The 21091-nt window shown below is 38.4% G+C and overlaps 1 protein-coding gene across 1 annotated transcript in view; it reads left to right on the forward strand.

Moving 5' to 3' along the window:
- Window positions 1–17221: 17221 nt before the first annotated feature.
- CD200R1 (CD200 receptor 1) overlaps window positions 17222–21091 on the forward strand; it is a 34244-nt gene continuing 30374 nt past the window's right edge. Inside the window, exon 1 of the mRNA XM_073231682.1 lies at window positions 17222–17522. Coding sequence (XP_073087783.1) covers window positions 17456–17522 — 67 coding nt within the window. The 5' untranslated portion in view covers window positions 17222–17455. The remainder of the gene's footprint in view (window positions 17523–21091) is intronic.

Consider the following 21091-nt stretch of genomic DNA (forward strand, 5'->3'; position numbering starts at 1 on the left):
TGTGGTCCCAATCCAATTAGAACCTCAAACTTTTGTACTAGGAAGAAAACACTGGGGAAAAGGAAGAAGGAAGAGGCATTATATGAATGAGAGTAACATGGGAGAACTTAACATGTGTAACTTAAATTGCTTAAATTATAATAATGTGTTTGAATTAATGCTTTAACTTCAAAATGCATTTAATTAATTTTTCCCAAGTTTTCTGTGAAACAGCTCATTAAAAAAATTTACGTTAGATATCACCTAACAGGTTGACACAAATTTATGGCACACACATGCATCATGATATATGACTTGTCCACCTCGTTTTATAATTAGATTATAAATTGTTATTCTTGAAATGTATTATGTTACTATCATTCAAGAAGCAACAGAGACATATTTCTTATGATCCTCTTCTTTGGAGTTCATCAAATCCTTTAGTTCCACTTTATAATTCATAATTCATTAATGTACCTTTAGAGGCTATCTTTAACTTCAAAGAGGTTTTCTTCTTTCAGCGAGGTTTTCAGAGAAGCTTTTGGAGCCTTCTTTTAACGTTGTGCCTGGTGTAATAACAGATTCCTCCAAAGAGATGTGGCGATTAAATACCAGACAGGGCTTCTGTGTAGGAGGTGAGTTCTTAGAATAATTTGGAGGAGGAAGAGTATAGAGCTTCACTTTCTTCAAGGTTGTTTTTCTCAATAGAGAGAAAAACAGTTGTTTTATGTAGTCAATTTTTCTCATTCACAATTGTGTATCTGAACTCTTTGCTATACTAATGCTGTTAAAATATTTTAGAACACTCTTTGACTTGTGTTTTTATATAGTTAGGGGTGTTTTTTTTTTTGGTTGGAAAAACATGGATTTTGCTGTTCCGACTGATAACTTCACTAACATTTTAATTCTTATTACCTATTAGGCAAGGTTATTTTGATAGGCAGGTTTACTTTGTAGTATGCCTGTAATTTGTATCTTCAGTGCCTTATTCACTGGGTGCTTTCTGGCACCCAGAATAGATGAGATGGAATTCCAGAGGCAGAGATGTTGAGATACATTCAGTAGCTATAATCTACTCATGGGAAGATTGTGTCAGGGACCCCCAAAACCACTCCCCAAATATGGCGATTCACTGGGAAGGCTCTCAGGACTCAGGATATGATGGTGCTCATGGCTGTGATTTATTACAGTGAAAGGATACAGAGAAGAACTGGTAAAGGAGAAGGCATTTGAGGGGAAGTCTGGAGAAAACCAGACACAAGCTCTATGAGTCCTCTCCCAGTGGACAGGGGATTGCACAGGATGCACTTAATTCTGCCAGCAATGAGCTATAATACAGGTGGAATGTCTACTAGGAACACTTGCCTGAGCCTAGGATTCCAGCATTTTTATCTCAGGTTGATCATATAGGTACACAGTACTGTGTGTGACTATAGTCACTGAAAATTCCAGATTCCCAGAAGGAAAGCAGGCCGTCAGCATAAAAAGCATTGTAGAAACAGTATAGGAACAGTGCATCACTGTTATCTTTAGGGAAAGTTTTCCAGTCAAGGTCCCAGATACCAGCCAAGGGCCTATCTTAAAAGCAAGCCTTTCTAAAGATAGCAGTCAGAGGACTGCTTTGTCATCTTTCCTGTACACAGATCAAAAGGTAAAAAATTTTTAGGTGAGTTTTTCATCCATACTTATTATGAGATCATATGCTTGTAGGAAAATTATATTCCAGGTTGTGCTCTAGATACAAGTGTTTCTCTGTAGATTTTTGAAAAAAGTGGGACAAACCTGCTCTAGTCCTAGAATATGGCAGAACTAGAATTCGTCATGTTGAAGAAGATAAGAATCAAAGCTGCTGGGTCCCTACCTCTAATAAAGTACGGGGCCTCTAGGGGGCAGCGCAGTGAATGTTAGCGATTGAATTGGTAAGACTTGGGAGATCCTACATTGACTAGGTGAGCCCTGGGCTATTTAGCTGGAGTTGAGGGCAGCTAGGTCCTGGAACATTTTCTCCAACCTCTTTACTCACCCTCCTTCATGGGCTGGACAATAAATTACAAAAATATTTTTTGTGATTACGTTTAGGAAAGAGTAATGTGTGGGGTAGTTACTAGGCAAGTTACCTGATAGGCAGGATCTTGTGGGTGAGGGCACAGGAGCAGTGATGGGGCCCAAAATGTACAGAGGGCCTTCATGCTGTGATATACTCCCTCCACTGCCTGAAGTAGGACAAGCCTAGGCTTTCATTCTTCTCCCTGAGTGTCTATTATTTGCCGACGTGACTAGTTTTACCTTGATAATATGAGCTCACAAACACAGTGTGAATCCAAAAGCCAAACAACAAGCAAAATAAATCATTCATAAATAATCAGAGGGAATGGATCTTGTGGACACAGAATTTAAAATAAAAATAGTAAATATCCTTAGAGACATAGGGAAAATATGGGAAATATTAAACAGGAAGCTTCAAAGAAGAACCAAGTGGTGATAATAGATATCAGTAAATTATTTTTGAAGTGAAGATCTGGATAAGTGGGTTTGATAATTGAATAACAGAATGAATACAGCCAAAGAACAAAATAGTGACCTGGACAACCAAGTTGGAGAATATTCTAAGAAAGCATTAGGAAGGGGTAAATAAGATGAACAATAAAAGTTTAAGAGCCTGGGGATAGAAGAGGAAATGTTAATATCTGTACTACTGGAGTCATTGTAACATACAAGGAGGGTAGTTGGTATTTGAAAAAGCAATTACAGAAAATTTCCAGAATGGAAGATGTAAGACCTGTTTGAAAGGGCTCATGCAACAGAACAGATGAGAGAAATTATATACCTAGACATACTAAATTAACATTTTAAAGAAACAAGTCCAAAATGCTAAAACTTTCCAGAGGATAAGTGCAGGTCAACCACCAAGCAATAAAAGCCAGACCAAATGTCCTGGGTAGCAGCACTGGACACAAGAAAAGAATAAAGAAACATTTTTAAAACTTTAATAAATATGCAAGTGGACAAAGATAAAAGCAGCCTACTCTTCACATTGTTGCTCTCACCGCTCTCTTCCAGAAGTATCTCCCAAGACATTTTAATGATCAGGACATCCTCCCTCTCGATGGAGGTGTCTCCCGATCAGCCACTCTAAATACTGGAGATATCAGACAGAGACTTCTTTCTATGTTCAAGGAGACAAATGACAAAACCAAAGGTTTGATGGAGAACTAGAAATTAGAAAAATGGTAGCAGATTTGAAAAAAGAATCAAATAGGCATTCTAGAACAGAAGAAAAAAATACAGTAACAAAAAACAAAGTGGCAGAACTGAAGTTTGAACCCAGGAGGTTCAACTTTAGGGGCCACAACCTTTCCAGCTACTCAAAACTAGGATAAAAACTGTGACATTCTTAAACTTCTAAATTTAACTAATTAGAGTTCAATTAGAGTTCAGGGTTGCTTGTGTTCCTACTACGGTTGGTTCTGGGGTTTTCATTTAAAAATATTTGGGTTTACAGATGAACTTATGGTAGAAAAGCTCATCTCAGGTTCACTCTCCCCAGGGTTGATGTCACCGACAGGCATTAAGTTGTAACTGGTTTATACACTCTTAGGACAAATTTGTTAGAAGCAAGGGCACTACTTCTTACAGGTCTGATTGCTTTATCATGCTCAGCCAAGTAAAATGGAAGCACAAAATCAAAAAAAGATCTTATCTACTTCCTTTTCTCAGTACAGAGCCTCAACATCTAAACACTTTTAACAGTCTCATAACCTTTTTTCTTTTCCAAAGGTGAGATACTCATAACGGTATTCTATAGAAAATTCCCCTACACACACTTTCAAATCATATTGAACCACTGCAAAATTATTGGCAGCATAGTAAATTAGTAAGAAGTAAAGCATATAAAAAAGAAAGGTCATTCATAGGAAGATATTCATAGCAATATAATTTAAATAGATGAAAATGCAGCATGAATTATCTCAAGAAAAAATGTCATAATGTAGTTAGGACTTTGGACTTTTAAGATTATTAAATTTGATATATGGAATATCTGAGCTTTTATGGTTCATTAACATAACCAATGCTAAAAGTGACCAAAAATTAACATTTTAATAGAACAGATTAAAGAAAGTTGTGATAAAATAGAGCAGCTGTCAAACATAAGGGCTCTTCAGCTTCTGATACCTGTTTCTTTTAGCTGCTGCTCACAAGTTAAATGATATGGTGATTTATTTTTTAAAGCCATGCTTTTGAATTCATAACTTAATCCTCTCTCACTTTTTCCTAATCCAATACAGTGGAGATAGGAGAAATGATTGAGTTCAGGGAATATTTAAAGAAGGAACCAAAAAGACTTTCTCATGTTGATGGAGCATGAGAAATGAGAAAAAATAAAGAATCAAATGATGGGACTTCTCTAACAGCAGGCAGAAATTTAGACCAACTTTCCTACTGAAGACAAGTAGAATAGCTAGAAATTATTAATAACAAAATAATAGGAATAAATCTTCAGGGAAGTGTCAGGGAATTCATAAGATAATGACGAATTACCTGGCCCAGATCCAAAAAAGGAAATTCATATTGGTGAGGTTGGCACCTGGAACTACTTTTTACCCTGGGGATATTTGTTCATCTAGATGAGCTGGCTGAAAGGTTAAGTAGTGCTTTGACAGCTTTGGGGAGGTGGGGAGAAAGCAGAGGAATAAAACCATTTCCCACATAAACTGCAACCTAGTTTTAGAGCACCTGGTGGCCTGGAAAATCCGTCCTTTAAACTGTATTAAGATAATTCCAGACTGCTAATGTTCACAGATTCCTGGCCGAAGTAAATGAAAATCATCTCTGGAGGAAGATAAAATCTTACAGAGCCTCAAATTACTCCTACAATTTGGAAAACAAAACACAATACCTGGCACATGAGGAAACCTGACTTTGCAGAAAGAACCAATAGAAAAAATAGGTAAAAGAGAAGCGTGGAGCCAAGATGGTGGCATGAGTAGGACAAAGGGAATCTCCTCCCAAAAACATATACATTTTTGAAAATACAACAAATACAACTACCCCTAAAAGAGAGACCAGAAAATACAGGACAACAACCAGACTACATCTACACCTGCGAGAACCCAGTGCCTCACCGAGGGGGTAAGAGACAAGCCGCAGCCTGGCGGGATCTGAGCGTGCTCCTCCCCCCAGCTCCTGGCAGGAGGAGAGGAGTCGGAGCGGGGAGGGAGAGGGAGCCCAGGACTGCTAAACACCCAGCCCTAGCTACCTGCACTGGGAGCGCAGACACACAGTGTGTGCGTGGGGTGCTGGATACTAGGGAAATGGGACAGTAAAACTTGCGAGCGGGTCCGCGCAGCCTGCTGACACCCCTGGGACAAAGAAGCAAGTGCTTTTAGAAAGACTTAAAGGGACAGAGGCCTCACAGCTGGACAGAAACGTCCCAGAGCACACAGCCCAGCAGCTGGGAGTCCTGGGGAACTCTGGGCGCCATAATCTCCTAGGCAGCAGTGCAGCTCTGAGATCCCTCACTGCGATAAACAGCCCCCCACCTGTTCCCCCTCCAGCCTGGCTCCACCATAGCAGAGCGGCAGCCTGAGGCTGACCACGCCCACAACAACCGAAGGGAGTTTCCTCCATAGTGGCCTGGGCAAGACACAGAGACCCCATCTGTGCAAACTGCCCAACACAAGCCACTAGGGGTCGCCATTGTCCCAGGAAAGAAAGGCCAGGAACAAGTGGAAAGGGTCTTGGTTCTCCCAGCTGACAGACAAGCCAACAGTATACCACTGCATCTATTGACATGAAAAGGCAGAAGAATTTGATCCAGACCAGACTAACCCAGACATACTCCCCTAAGAAGGAATCTAGGGAGATAGATTTAACCAATCTTCCTGAAAAATAAAAGTCATAACCATGCTGATGGACTTGCAGAGAAATATGCAAGAGCTAAGGAGGGAGAATACAGAAATAAAACAATCTCTGGAAGGACTTCAAAGCAGAATGGACGAGATGCAAGAGGCCATTAATGGACTAGAAATCAGAGAGCAGGAACGCAGAGAAGCTGATGCAGAGAGAGATAAAAGGATCTCCAGGAATGAAAGAATATTAAGAGAACTGTGTGACCAATTGAAATGGAAAAATATCCACATTATAGGAGTACCAGAAGAAGAAGAGAGAGAAAAAGGGATAGAAAGTGTCTTAGAAGAAATAATTGCTGAAAACTTCCCCAAACTGGGGGAGGGAATAGCCTCTCAGACCACGGAAGTACACAGAACTCCCATGACAAGGGACCCAAGGAGGGCAACACCAAGACACATAATAATTAAAATGGCAAAAAATCAAAGACAAGGACAGAGTATTAAAGGCAGCCAGAGAGAAAAAAAAGGTCTCCAACAAAGGAAAACCCATCAGGCTATCATCAGACTTCTCAACAGAAACCCTACAGACCAGAAGAGAATGACATGATATACTTAATGCAATGAAACAGAAGGGCCTCGAACCAAGACTACTATATCTAGCACGATTATCATTTAAATATGAAGGAGGGATTAAACAATTCCCAGACAAGCAAAAGTTGAGGGAATTTGCCTCCCACAAACCACCTCTACAGGGCATCTTACAGGGACTGCTCTAGATGGGAGCACTCCTAAAAAGAGCACAGAACAAAACATCCAACATATGAAGAAGGGAGGAGGAGGAATAAGAAGGGAGAGAAATAAAGAATCATCAGACAGTGTTTATAATAGCTCAATAAGCGAGTTAAGTTAGACAGTAAGATAGTAAAGAACTTAACCTTGAACCTTTGGTAACCACGAACCTAAAGCCTGCAATGGCAATAAGTACATATCTTTCAATAATCACCCTAAATGTAAATGTACTGAATGCACCAATCAAAAGACACAGAGTAAGAGAATGGATAAAAAAGCAAGACCCATCTATATGCTACTTACAAGAGACTCGCCTCAAACCCAAAGACATGCACAGACTAATAGTCAAGGGATTGAAAAAGATATTTCATGCAAACAACAGGGAGAAAAAATCAGGCGTTGCAGTACTAATATCAGACAAAATAGACTTCAAAACAAAAAAAGTAACAAGAGATAAAGAAGGACATTACATAATGATAAAGGGGTCAGTCCAACAAGAGGATATAACCATTATAAATATATATGCAACCAATACAGGAGCACCAGCATATGTGAAACAAATACTAACAGAATTAAAGGAGGAAATAGAATGCAATGCATTCATTTTGGGAGACATCAACACACCACTCACTCCAAAGGACAGACCCACCAGACAGAAAATAAGTAAGGACACAGAAGCACTGAACAACACACTAGAACAAATGGACCTAATAGACAGCTACAGAACTCTACATCCAAAAGCAACAGGATGTACATTCTTCTCAAGTGCACATGAAACATTCTCCAGAATAGACCACATACTAGGCCACAAAAAGAGCCTCAGTAAATTCAAAATGATTGAAATCCTACCAACCAACTTTTCAGACGACAAGGTATAAAACTAGAACTAGATTGTACGAAAAAAGCAAAAAGGCTCACAAACACATGGAGGCTTAACAACATGCTCCTAAATAATCAATGGATCAATGACCAGATTAAAATAGAGATCAAGCAATAAATGGAAACAAATGATAACAACAACACAAAGCCCCAACTTCTGTGGGACGCAGCGAAAGCAATCTTAAAAGGTAAGTATATAGCAATCCAGGCATATTTAAGGAAGGAAGAACAATCCCAAATGAATAGTGTAATGTCACAATTATCGAAATTGGAAAAAGAAGAACAAATAAGGCCTAAGGTCAGCAGACGGAGGGACATAATACAGATGAGAGAAGAAATAAATAAAATTGAGAAGAATAAAACAATAGCAAAAATCAATGAAACCAAGAGCTGGTTCTTTGAGAAAATAAACAAAATAGATAAGCCTCTAGCCAGACTAATTAAGAGAAAAGAGAATCAGCAGAATCAGAAACAAGAAAGGAAAAATCACAAATCACCCCACAGAAATACAAAGAATTATTAGAGACTACTATGAAAACCTATATGCTAACAAGCTGGAAAACCTAGAAGAAATGGACAACTTCCTAGAAAAATACAACCTTCCAAGACTGACCGAGGAAGAAACATAAAATTTAAACAAACCAATTACGAGCAAAGAAATTGAAGAAGTAATCAAAATACTACCCAAGAACAAAACCCCCGGGCCAGATGGATTTACTTCGGAATTTTATCAGACATACAGAGAAGACATAACACCCATTCTCCTTAAAGTCTGCCAAAAAATAGAAGAGGAGGGAATACGCCCAAACTCATTCTACGAAGCCAACATCACCCTAATACCAAAACCAGGCAAAGACCCCACCAAAAAAGAAAATTACAGACCAATATCCCTGATGAATGTAGATGCAAAAATACTCAACAAAATATTAGCAAACCGAATTAAAAAATATATCAAAAGGATCATACACCATGACCATGTGGGATTCATCCCAGGGATGCAAGGATGGTACAACATTTGAAAAATCCATCAACATAATCCACCACAGAAATAAAAAGGACAAAAAACACACGATCATCTCATAGATGCTGAAAAAGCATTCGACAAAATTCAACATCCATTCATGATAAAAGCTCTCAACAAAATGGGTATAGAGGGTAAGTACCTCAACATAATAAAGGCCATATATGATAAACCCACAGCCAACATCATACTGAACAGCGAGAAGCTGAAAGCTTTTCCTCTGAGATCGGGAACTAGACAGGGATGCCCACTCTACTCACTGTTATTGAACATAGTACTGGAGGTCCTAGCCACAGCAATCAGACAAAACAAGGAAATGCAAGGAATCCAGACTGGTAAAGAAGAAGTTTAACTGTCACTATTTGCAGATGACAAGATATTGTACATAAAAAACCCTAAAGACTCTACCCCAAAACTATTAGAACTAATATCAGAATTCAGCAAAGTTGCAGGATACAAAATTAACACACAGAAATCTGTGGCTTTCCTATACACTAACAATGAACTAATAGAAAGAGAAATCAGGAAAACAATTCCATTCACAATAGCATCAAAAAGAATAAAATACCTAGGAATAAACCTAACCAAGGAAGTGAAAGACCTATACCCTGAAAACTATAAGACACTCTTAAGAGAAATTAAAGAGGTCACTAACAAATGGAAGCTCTTCCCATGCTCCTGGCTAGGAAGAATTAATATTGTCAAAATGGTCATCCTGCCCAAAGCAATATACAGATTCAGTGCAATCCCTATCAAATTACTGACAGCATTCTTCAATGAACTGGAAGAAATAGTTCAAAAATTCATATGGAAACACCAAAGACCCCGAATAGCCAAAGCAATCCTGAGAAGGAATAATAAAGTGGGGTGGGGGATCTTGCTCCCCAACTTCAAGCTCTACTACAAAGCCACAGTAATCAAGACAATTTGGTACTGGCACAAGAACAGAGCCACAGACCAATGGAACAGAATAGAGACTCCAAACATTAACCCAAACATATATGGTCAATTAATATATGCTAAAGGAGCCATGGACATATAATGGGGAAATGGCAGTCTCTTCAACAGATGGTGCTGGCAAAACTGGACACCTACATGTAAGAGAATGAAACTGGATCACTGTTTAACCCCATACACAAAAGCAAATTCAAAATGGATCAAAGACCTGAACATAAGTCATGAAACCATAAATCTCTTAGAAAAAACATAGGCAAAAATCTCTTAGACATAAACACGAGTTACTTCTTCTTGAACATATCTCCCTGAGCAAGGAAAACAATAGCAAAAATGAACAAGTGGGACTATGTCAAGCTGAAAAGCTTCTGTACAGCAAAGAACACCATAAATAGAACAAAAAGGTATCCTACAGTATGGGAGAATATATTCGTAAATGACAGATCTGATAAGGGGTTGACATCCAAAATATATAAAGAACTCACACACCTCAACAAACAAAAAGCAAAGAATCCAATTAAAAAATGGGCAGAGGAGCTGAATAGACAATTCTCTGAAGAAGAAATTCAGATGGCCAACAGACACATGAAAAGATGCTCCACATTGCTTGTCATCAGAGAAATGCAAATTAAAACCACAATGAGATATCACCTCACACCAGTAAGGATCGCCACCATCCAAAAGACAAACAATAACAAATTTTGGCAAGTTTGTGGAGAAAGGGGAACCCTCCTACACTGCTGGTGGGAATGTAAATTAGTTCAACCATTGTGGAAAGCAGTATGGAGGTTCCTCAAAATGCTCAAAATAGAAATACCATTTGACCCAGGAATTCCACTTCTAGGAATTTACCCTAAGACTGTAGCAACCCAGTTTGAAAAAGACAGATCCACCCCTATTTTTATCGCAGCACTATTTACAATAGCCAAGAAATGGAAGGAACCTAAGTGTCCATTAGTAGATGAATGGATAAAGAAGATGTGGTACATATACACAATGGAATATTATTCAGCCATAAGAAGAAAACAGATCCTACCATTTGCAACAACATGAATGGAGCTAAAGGGTATTATGCTCCGTGAAATAAATCAGGCAGAGAAAGACAAGTACTAAATGATTTCATTCATATGTGGAGTATAAGAACAAAGAAAAACTGAAGGAACAAAACAGCAGCAGAATCACAGAACCCAATAATGGACTAGCAGTTACCAAAGGGAAAAGGACTGGGGAGGATGGGTGGGAAGGGAGGGATAAGGGCGGGGAAAAAGAAAGGGGGCATTACAATTAGCATGTATAGTGTGGGGGGGTACGGGGAGGGCTGTGCAACACAGAGGAGAAAGGTGGTGATTATATAGCATCTTGCTATGCTGATGGACAGTGACTATAGTGGGGTGTGTGGGGGGGACTTGGTGAGGGGGGGAGCCTGGTAAACATAGTGTTCTTCATGTAATTGTAGATTAATGATACCAAAAAAAATAGGTAAAAGAGATTTACCCACATCCATTCTAAATACTGGAGATATCAGACAGAGACTTCTTTCTATGTTCAAGGAGACAAATGACAAAACCAAAGGTTTTGATGGAGAACTAGAAATTAGAAAAATGGTGGCAGATTTGAAAAAAGAATCAAAGAAGCATTCTAGAACAGAAGAAAAAATACAGTAACAAAAAACAAAGTGGCAGAACTGAAATTTGAACCCAGGAGGTTCAACTTTAGGGGCCACAGCCTTTCCAGCTACTCAAAACTAGGATAAAAACTGTGACATTCTTAAACTTCTAAATTTAACTAATTAGATTCAACCAACTTAAACTACTTTCCAGTTATTCATTGAAAGCATTAATTATCTTATAAAATACAGCATGACCAAATATGTAACTTGAGAACAAAATTATTAAGCTACTCATAAAATAAAACCATAATAGTTTAACAGAATATTTGCCATTCCCAGTAGAAAGGTCCACTGTAAATTGAATGAAATTGCAGACAGATACTGGTTTTTATGACTAATGTAGTTTTCATATTTCATATTCTCTCACTAGAAAGTTACACAGAAATAATTTATTATTAATTTAATACTGCCTGAAACATTTAAGGTGATCTCATTTAGCTCATTCTGAAATATTTCTTTTTGAAATTTCCTGTCCCTTCTTGACTCTAGTAGTTGGGGCGTTTTGGAGATCAGATGGTACCCATTTCTTTTCAGAGTGCTTTGCATAGACATAGTTCTTTCAGCCAAGGTACATGACTTGGCTTTTCATTTTTTTTCAATTCATTTCTTCCCCTTGCCAGTTGTCACTCATGGATGACTGTAACATAACTACCTCTAAAGTTTTTTTTTCTGCTGTGAGAATTGCCATTTATTCCAGAAGTTGCTCAAATCATCACCAAGATGATTCCCCGAGGGATGTGCAAGGAGAAGAAGGAGGTCAAACACTGACTGAGAGGCCAGCTGGAAGTTGGAAGGGAGAGAGAGTGGGTGGGGGGGACCACCCAGCTGTCCCTCCCTTCCGAATGCTGTAGGAAAGAGGTCCTTCTCTGGCTGGCACCCCTCTGCATCCCACTAGTACCAGTTTCTTTTCCTGGAGTTTGGATTGGGGGAGGTGGGAAGAGGCTGTAGTGTGAGTAGGCTGCAAGAGGGGAGAAGGTGTTGGGGTGAGGGTAGTGGTCCCTATTGCAACCTGCATCTTAATGCAAGGCTCCTCCAAGTTAAAATTTTCTACAAGATTTCTATTCATTAATTTGGTTTCTTGGGAAAGAAAGATGGTTGACTGGAATACCACTGTACTTGAGAGCAGAATTAAATTAGATTATTTTCCAATATTTATCCACATGGTAAACATTCTGAGGTAGCACCTGATCCCTTCAATGAAGGGTTTTTTTTTTTACTCCAGTGTTGATAGCGTTGCTTGCAGTTAAGAAATCAGCCCCTTCCTGGATTGCCTCACCCAACGTCACGGTCCTTCCTGGAGCTCAATCTAATGACTGAGAGACATAGGAATATAAAGATAGGGCCACTTCAGTGCAACAGAGGACAGCTCTAAAGGGCAGTTCAAGCTCCAGAGCTTCCCATGAGGTTGGCTGAGTTTGTTGCGGTTCTCCGTTATAGTTTGATTTGTCCCTTCACCCACCCTAGTTTCTGTTTCTTCATTTTCACGAGTGGTGTGTCCAAGATTAGTCCTTAATAGCTATTTTTAGCACAAACTCCATTTTAGCGTTGCTTTCCAGGGTATCCAACTATGACAGTCTTCTTCAGATTTCCTTGGAATGTGGCATGGAATCTGTCTTACATTCCATCCATCCATCTATCCATATGTACATACATACATACATACATGCATACATACATCTCTTTACATGACTGTTTTTATTAAGCCATCCTGGCATCTCAAAGGATTCATTATTCTTCTTTACAGTAATGTTTCTTTTGGTCACAATATTTATACTAGTCTTCAGGTAATCACTTGTTATGTTTAACTAGTTTCCAAAAGGTGTAAATAAATGTGCAATGTGTAGTATGTGATCAAAACTGCATCAAATGTTACCAAAATCTCAAAGCACAGCTGTACCTGAATTTGTGAAGTTAATGGAAACATTAGCTTTGATATCACCAAATTATCTCCAGGGGGCAGCAGAGAGAGATCTTAAGGCAACTAGAGGATTAGAGACAGTGTATTTTTTTCTCTAGTCTTCTCTCCCTCCCTCCTTCCTTCCACCCTTCTCCCTTCCTCTCCTTCCCTCCCTCCTTTTCCTTCCTTCCTTCCATCTCCCTCCTTTCTTCCCCTTGTCTCTCCCTCTCTTTCTCAATTTCTCTCTTTGTACACAAAACAGAAAAACCATGACATTGTAAGAGTGTCTAATTGGAATAAAGAATAAGGGACTAGATGGTTGATTTAGGAGGGGTGAAAAGTGTAGGAGCTGTATTAGAGACAGGGCAGAGAGCTGAAAAATAGGTCATTAGCCACATTCCTAAGGAATAGACTTTGCAGTGAGATTTCTTGGGCTTGAATACTGTCTCAAATACTTGTTGACTGAGCGACTGGATGATTTACTTAACCTCTTGGTCTCAGTTTCCTCAACTGTAAAATGGGGTTAATAATGATATGTACATTATAGGGTGATGGGAGGATTAAATGAGGACATGTTGATAACGTGCTTAGACTTAGGGCCTGTGTGTCAAGCTAAGGGCTTGAGAGATGTTATTCACTATGGGTATGACCAGTGACGCCTAGAATTGGTATTAGCAAAATATAAAATGTGGTTGCTAAGTTCTCTGCCCAGGTTTTACTTGTTTATTTGATATTGGAACATATTTTATTTTTGAACACCTATTTCTAAACTCTTCTTCTTACACAATTTGTGAATATATATTGACAGACAATGACAACTTTTATGTGATACGTATTATGTCCAACTTTTAAAGGAGAATGATGAAGGTGACATAGCATCACCTGTATAGTGGAAGTGAAAAATTTCAAGGTAAAAATAGTGTAATAGTAGAATGTAAATAATACAATACACATTTTGTGAGGCTCCTTTAAGTTACTTATGAGTACATTTAATGATTTGCATGGCATCAAGTCCACGATTTCAGAGGAATCTTCAGAACCTGGGTCAATGAAGACTGCAGAAAGTTAAATTGGACAGTAGGGAAGTATGCTGTGGCCAGGAGAGCAGCTATGTTACCCAGACATTAGTTGAATTATAGTGACTTTATGGTAATTCATTAACCTCAAATCTCTAACCATCTTGCTTTGAGAGCAGGGAGGAAGTAAAATAAAAAGCAGAGTGTTGTGGAGTTTGAGTTCCTTGCAGCTTAGCTCTTTACAGGTGAGCATTGTTCTTTCACCTCTGTGAAAATGTTACATTAGTACTTGGGTAGCTGTAGCACAGGGTGGATTGAGGGATTTGGGGCTGTTTAGTAGTGTATTTGTGCAAGTGTGTGTGAGTGTGTGAGCGCACACATACATGGAAGGGTGAGTCAGGCCATGTGTCTGAGCCAGAGTACTCACAGAAAGTAAAGATGATCAGGCAAGTAGGTATTGGCCAGTTTTTCCTGGGATATACATCTAGAAAATTCATATAAGGAAAGAGGTGCAGTCAGGTACTCGAGTTCTAGGCAGTCGGAATGCAAATCCAGGAGTTGAAAGAGTAGGCAATGGAGAACAAGGGGTCGGGAATAAAAGGCCATTAGAGCCATGCAAAGCTTTTCAGGTAATAGGCAGGGGTCCCAGGGACAAGATGGCAGCATCTTCTTAACTGGCCTCAGTTGTGGCTAACTATGGATCTCACATTGAAGACAAAGAGATACACTTTACCTTCAAAGCATTTGTGGTCAGAGAAATCAATTTTTGAGTAAATCAGCAGAGCAAGTTTGGTCTTAAAGCAGCTCTAACTCACTGAAGTTTACTGAGCCTTTTTGTTTTGCTCACCAGAACATTAACCAGCATAACATTGTTTTGTCTCTTGTGTGCACTGATTCTTAATTGCTAATGGTGAAGAGGAGTTGGAAGACTGCTGATACAAAAGATTTTGGTGTCTGATTTGAGTTACACCATTCCCTTGATCCTGTCTTGCTCTTCTGCTTTGCTTTTTGGGTCTCTGTGCCCGAGGGACACATTTAAGTAGAATCTGGGGCTTTAAATTTTTCAAAGAAGTGCATTTAATTTATTAGACAAACACAGTTTTCTATTTTATATTGACTTTCTGAGCATATTTTGGGCACAAGTTTACACTAACTCTTGGTCTCCTTATTGTTCTTCCAAATACTCTCCAGAAGGTAAAGGTGGAAGTTGGGAGGTTGGGGGAGTGGGGTTTAGGGTGGAGAGGATAGAGGAGTAGGGGAGCAAGTCTCATCCTGGCAAACCTCCTTTGAGAATTCAGTGGTTTTTGACACCACTCTTTTGACTCTTAAACTGCTGATTGTATACGGTGGTCTGACCTGAGATGAGAGTGTGGGAGTGTGTCCATGAAAGTTGTTGCCTGAAATTTCAAGACAGAGGCGTTGAGTGAAGGGGACACAGGGCTAGCAAACATGAAATGTGAGTTTTACTCCCAGCTATGTCACAAAGTTACTTTGAGACCTTAGCCAGGCCATTTAGTCCTTCTGTGATTTAGTTTTGGCTGTGTCATTGAATAGGCATTAAAGAATCCCCAAGAATTTTTTCATGACATGAGAAAATGCTAATGTCAATATAATATTAAGTGGAAAAAACAAGTTACAGAGTTGATTAAGAAACTTCCTGGTGTCACTGGACTAGTAATTGCTCAGAAGAGAAACCCATGGTCTTAACCACTATGTAACTTAAGCTGTATGTGGTGGAAACCAGAAAGTTTTCTTTTAAATGATATTTCATCACTGATTTTCTGACTCCTGGTAAAATATTAGATAGCTTAATAAAAGAAGTTGCTTCTGTTATAATCCATATTGTTACATAGCTCATATCTTCCCAGTAGTCTGTAACCTCAAGCACTTGATTTCACTCTCTTGATCAAATTGGTTCACTGGAAAGAACCCTTGAGAAAGGGGAAGGGGGAAATATATATATATGCAGTTTAACATTGGGCTGAGGAAAGATGGAACTGCTAACTTAAAAAAATGCATGTTAATCTTTTTCCTGTTTACAATGTTTCCTTCCCCTTCCTGGAGAGTTTTGCCTTGGGGTAAGAAGTTCTTAGCACATAAAGGATTTCTTTCCTCCCAAACATCACCTAAATGCATATGAAGTAGCCACATTAAAACAGGCAGAGTTTTTTTTGGAAGTCTGGATTCTAGATGTGTGACAACTAAAGATGGGTATTTATTTGTAATTTGCCCAACTCTTCAAAGGTGAAAGTGAGTGGAAATAAAATACCAACTTGTGATAGAGTTATGGCCACCCAGTTGTCCATGTCCTACCTCTGAAACTTGTAAATAGCTAACCGTAGAGTGGAAAAGGGACTTTGCAGATGTGATTAAGTTATAGATTTTGAGATGGGGAGATTATCCTGGATTATTTGCATGGTCCAGTACATTCACAAGGGTCTTTATGAGAGAGACGTAGGAGGGTTAAAGTAAGAGAAGAAGCTGTGACCACTGAGCAGAGGTGGGGATAATGCAGCCACAAGCCTAGGAATGTGAGTAACTTCTAGAATCTGGAAAAGCCAACAAATGGATTCTCTCCATGTGTCTGAAAAGAATGCAGCCCTGCTGGCACATTGGTTTTAGCCTTCTAAGATCCGTTTTGGACTTCTGACCTAAAGCACTGTAAGATAAATTTGTATTGTTTTAAGCCAATCAGTTTGTGACTTAAAGATAAATTTGTGTTGTTTTAAGCCACTCAGTTTGTGGCTTAAAGATAAATTTGTGTTGTTTTAAGTCACTCAGTTTTAATAAATTACAGTAACAATAAAAAAATAGACTTAAGATGCTTCTGGAGTTGTAGACATTATAGACAATAATTTCATAGAAAAATTTTCAAGGGAAAATATTTTATTCCAAAGTTTATTACTGAGGCTGTACACCTTTTCAACCTGGAGAAAGCTTCTTAAAGTTACCATGACTAGGATATTTAAAGGGATGGCTCAAATTAGATAAATAACCTGTTTTGCTTTTTAATTCACCTTTAGACAAATCCATTTATGTTGGGCATGTTCAGTGCCTTACTGTAAAGTTTATCTGTGTACAGCAGAAGTGAGACGAGGACCAATGAGCTGAAAGATAACTCAATCAATCTGCTTCCTCTGTCTTTGCTTCAGTGCTTCAAACAGGAAATCTATTGCTGTGTCAAGTTCTAGAGACGAGTTTCTTCTGCTCCAAGTTGCTAATCAGGCTAAAACACATAGAGTTGAAGGAAGGGGATAGGAGGAAAGGAGTGTCCTACTGCTGATGGGCTAAGGAAGTCAGCACGGAGGAGTCAACTAGAGACAGCCCCACCATGTCCGCAGTGCCTGTTACACCTGCGTGCAGGGCAAGTACTGAGTGAAGGGCAGAAACCAGAAAACAGAAATGCCCTGTACCTGGGGAACTTCTGACCTATGGCTGTCAGGATTTTTGACTGTCTTCTTAGTGACTGGTAAGTTTGACTTCTCTTTGGGAGAGTGACAGGAGAGTGACTAGTGAGAAACCTGATCTCAGCTCTTCCTAAGTGGTCTTTGCCTTTCTTAAGGAGCAATGCAAGATAATTGCAATCATAAATATGGGGGAGGGGAGTGTCTCCCATATTTATTTCACCTTGTTATCCTTATTTTCTTCTTCATTTTATTTTACTTTGTATTCTAGTGCAGTATATGTATCTCTCTAATTTGCCTCTCCACCCACTTCCTTATTTCCCCCTCCTCCTTTTTTTGAGAGAGGAAATTAAATAATTTTTAGTAGTAATCCAAGTCATCTGGGTTCTCTTTATCTTCTTCTCTTTAACAAAATTTAAATAATAATCCCAACTTATTTAGGTCTGTATTGTTAACATCACAAATAAGACAAGTCTCTTGCTTTCTATCACTATCTATGACCAGGTGCTTTTTAAATGGAATATACTGAGTTTGGTAGTGCATCTGTGATGTACGTCTGTATTTCTCTCCCAGACGTGTAGGCTGTAAAAGACACTTTCTGAATTAGAGGTACAGCCTTCTGTATCTAGGTTCCTGTAGGAGTTGTAGAGGACTTGGGGCTCTTCTGGGGGTGTCCTGGTTTCACTAGAGGGTTGGTAGGGGTTGATGCGGGAGGGAGTTTTAGGGTTTCACTTTTAGTAGATGGAAGCAGCTGCAAGGAAACAGTGTAGTTGGTTTAAAATTTTATGATTTGATAATTGGGAGAAGAAGAGGTATTTTTTTCTTATATGGATGACTTTAAAATATTGCTTATCTTCCAGCATAAAATCTGTTTTCTACATGAGAATCTTACTGGCAAGCACACATACAATAACCACATTATATTACTGAAATTTTCTATGCAGAACTCTCACATACTTTCCCTGCTTAGATCTACACAGCAGCCCTGTGAAGTAGACATGGAAGCCATGTCTCCATTTTACAAAGGTAGAAACTGAGGCTTAGAGAGGTGACATAATTTGTTCAGTACTACCAATACATGGTAGAGCCATACCCAGTCATGTCTGTAAGCATCAAGTAGGCGTTCAAGTACACAATTTTCCTGATTATTTAGCCACTGTGCGTTTTACCAAAAAGACCCGCTATTTATAAAACCTCTGAAAAGAAAGTGAAGCTGATACTTGGTTATAACTTTAATGGACTGTTTACTCACTTGAAAAAAATCAAGTGATCTGAATCTCCAACAGTTGAGATCTGGTTGTAGAATATTTTACAGAAACCTGTATAGGACCCAACTTGACAGTGAAGCCAGTTAGGCAAAGGAGACATTTATCTCAATTGTACTATGACTTTTGGATAAAGGGGGGAAAAAATCAAGATGATAACATAATTAATAATTTTTACTTTTAATAGATTAAAGGGTTGAATTTTAAAATTATTTCTGAACACAACTAGGAGTTATTACATGTATCAAATCTCTGAAGTCTGGCTTGTATAATTATAAAGTTATTAAAATGTTTAGAGTCAAGATACAAGAAAACAAATTACCTTGAGTGCAATGATTTGGCATTGATAAATTCACCATGAAATAATTCAGAATAATAAGAAGCAAACCACATGGGGCAAGAATTCATATCTTTATTGCTAATACTGCTTTGTTATTATTACATTAATATTAAAAACTCATTTTATCATACAAGGTAAATTCACAAAGGAAGAGAGCTAGTGACTTCAATGTAAAATATAGCATTAAATCTATATTTACTTTTCTGTTTACTTATTTACTTACAAATTCAAGCAATGTGCTAGTTTGTAGAAAAGGGTTAAGAAAATACATGAGGGGAAAAATTAAAACAACCTAAAGTCATCCATGGCAGAGAAAAGCTCTCCAACTCTGGTTCCAGGCCTTCCCTCACACTCCCTTCACTTATGCCATTTCTTCCTCCTTGTTTTAGCTTATTGTCTTCTACATATTTTCCTTGTGTTCAAGTTATATTTTACTATTCCAACCAATATAATTCCACCTTTTATAAAAGTCATTGACAATAGACATTGTGAATTACTGAAAAGGAATCCTCCACTATTTTTTGACTGTTTATCATTATCTTCCATTAGGGGGCAGGCAGTAACAATAAGAGGAGATAAAAATCAAGACAAGGCTGTTTGGTAGCTCTAGCAAGTTTGCAAAAGATGGGAAAAAAAGATTAAGAGCAGTTGCAAAAAGCAGGTGTTTGTCAGGATTAATTTCAATCCTATTTTTTCTAGTTTATGGTAGTTATGAATTTACATTGCAATTTACATAATAATTATATATTAATTTTAGGTGTGTTTTTCTCTAAACATCCATACTTAAGCAATTAATAAATTAATTAAAAGTCTTTATTAAGAACACCATGTACGGAGAGTAACCCTGTGTGTGTGTGTGTGTGTGTATGTTTGTGCGTGTGTGTGTGTAGTGCCTCACTGTCATTAGCAATCTAAACTAGGGATATCAGACTAAGATGGAACAATTGGAGAACATTTTAAATCAGTCCTGAAATTGTTTCTGAATCTACTAAATATCCAAAGATGTAAGAAATTATGATGGATTGGAGTTGTTGAAGCCTTTATGAAGTAGATGGGTCTTGAGCTGGGCCATAAATGATAGTTTTAGGTAGATGGGGAATGGCAGAGACACAAGTTGGGAGGAGTGGGTGTGCAGCATGAACAAAGTTCAGGGTGAGAAAGAACTCTAGCTTGATGGAACAGAGGTTATGTGTTGGTCCTAAGAAATAAGGCTGAATTTCAGAGCTCTCTGATAGCTAAACAGAGTAACTTGAATATTGTGCAGTAGGCATTTAGGAGCCATCTGTTGTTTTGTGAACAGGAAAATAATATGATAAAGCAATACCTCTGGAGAATAGTGTGGCAGTAGTATCCCACTGAGTGGGAGTAGTGCTTGGTAAAGGATATATTTTGAAGCAGGAGTCAAGAGCTCCTACCCTTCGGTTTCCATTTTAGGAAGTCCCATGATATCACTGAGAGACATTGGTGACTTAGAAGGGAAGTTTCTTTGCAGAGGAAGATTTTAAACTTAGTAGGAAGGACACCTAGAAGGAAAATTCCTATTGGTTCTTGAAAGGATAGCTCAATCCAGGATTTGTAAATCATTCATGGAGTGGAGGATCCCACAAAGAGAAAACTCATAGAGGTAAAAATAGAATAAGCACTAGAGATTTTTGAATTTGGGTCCTAGGAGTGATAATTAACCTCTTTCCTTTGTAAAACAGAGAGTAAGATCTGAGAAGAGGTGGGAAGGGAAAAAATCTGGGGTATGAATGAAATACTTAATCTTAAATAGGAGGAGGGAAACTCTACTGAAATTGACGAATAAGATGAGAAGTTAGATACAGGATGCTAATAAGTTGAGGATAGAAATAAAGAGATGGGAACAAAGGAGGGAGTTCTACAATAGATACATGGCTTCCCAATAAGGTCATAAGTTTTCAATTAATGGTGCTAGTTAATAAAACTGTTCAGTTTTATATTGTGCCTGAGAAGTCAATTTGTACAGAGATTAAGATGTAGTAACCATTAACATACTTTTGCCACTTCC

The sequence above is a fragment of the Manis javanica genome, chromosome 3, assembly GCF_040802235.1.
Source record: "Manis javanica isolate MJ-LG chromosome 3, MJ_LKY, whole genome shotgun sequence".
NCBI classification, from domain to species: Eukaryota; Metazoa; Chordata; class Mammalia; order Pholidota; family Manidae; genus Manis; species Manis javanica.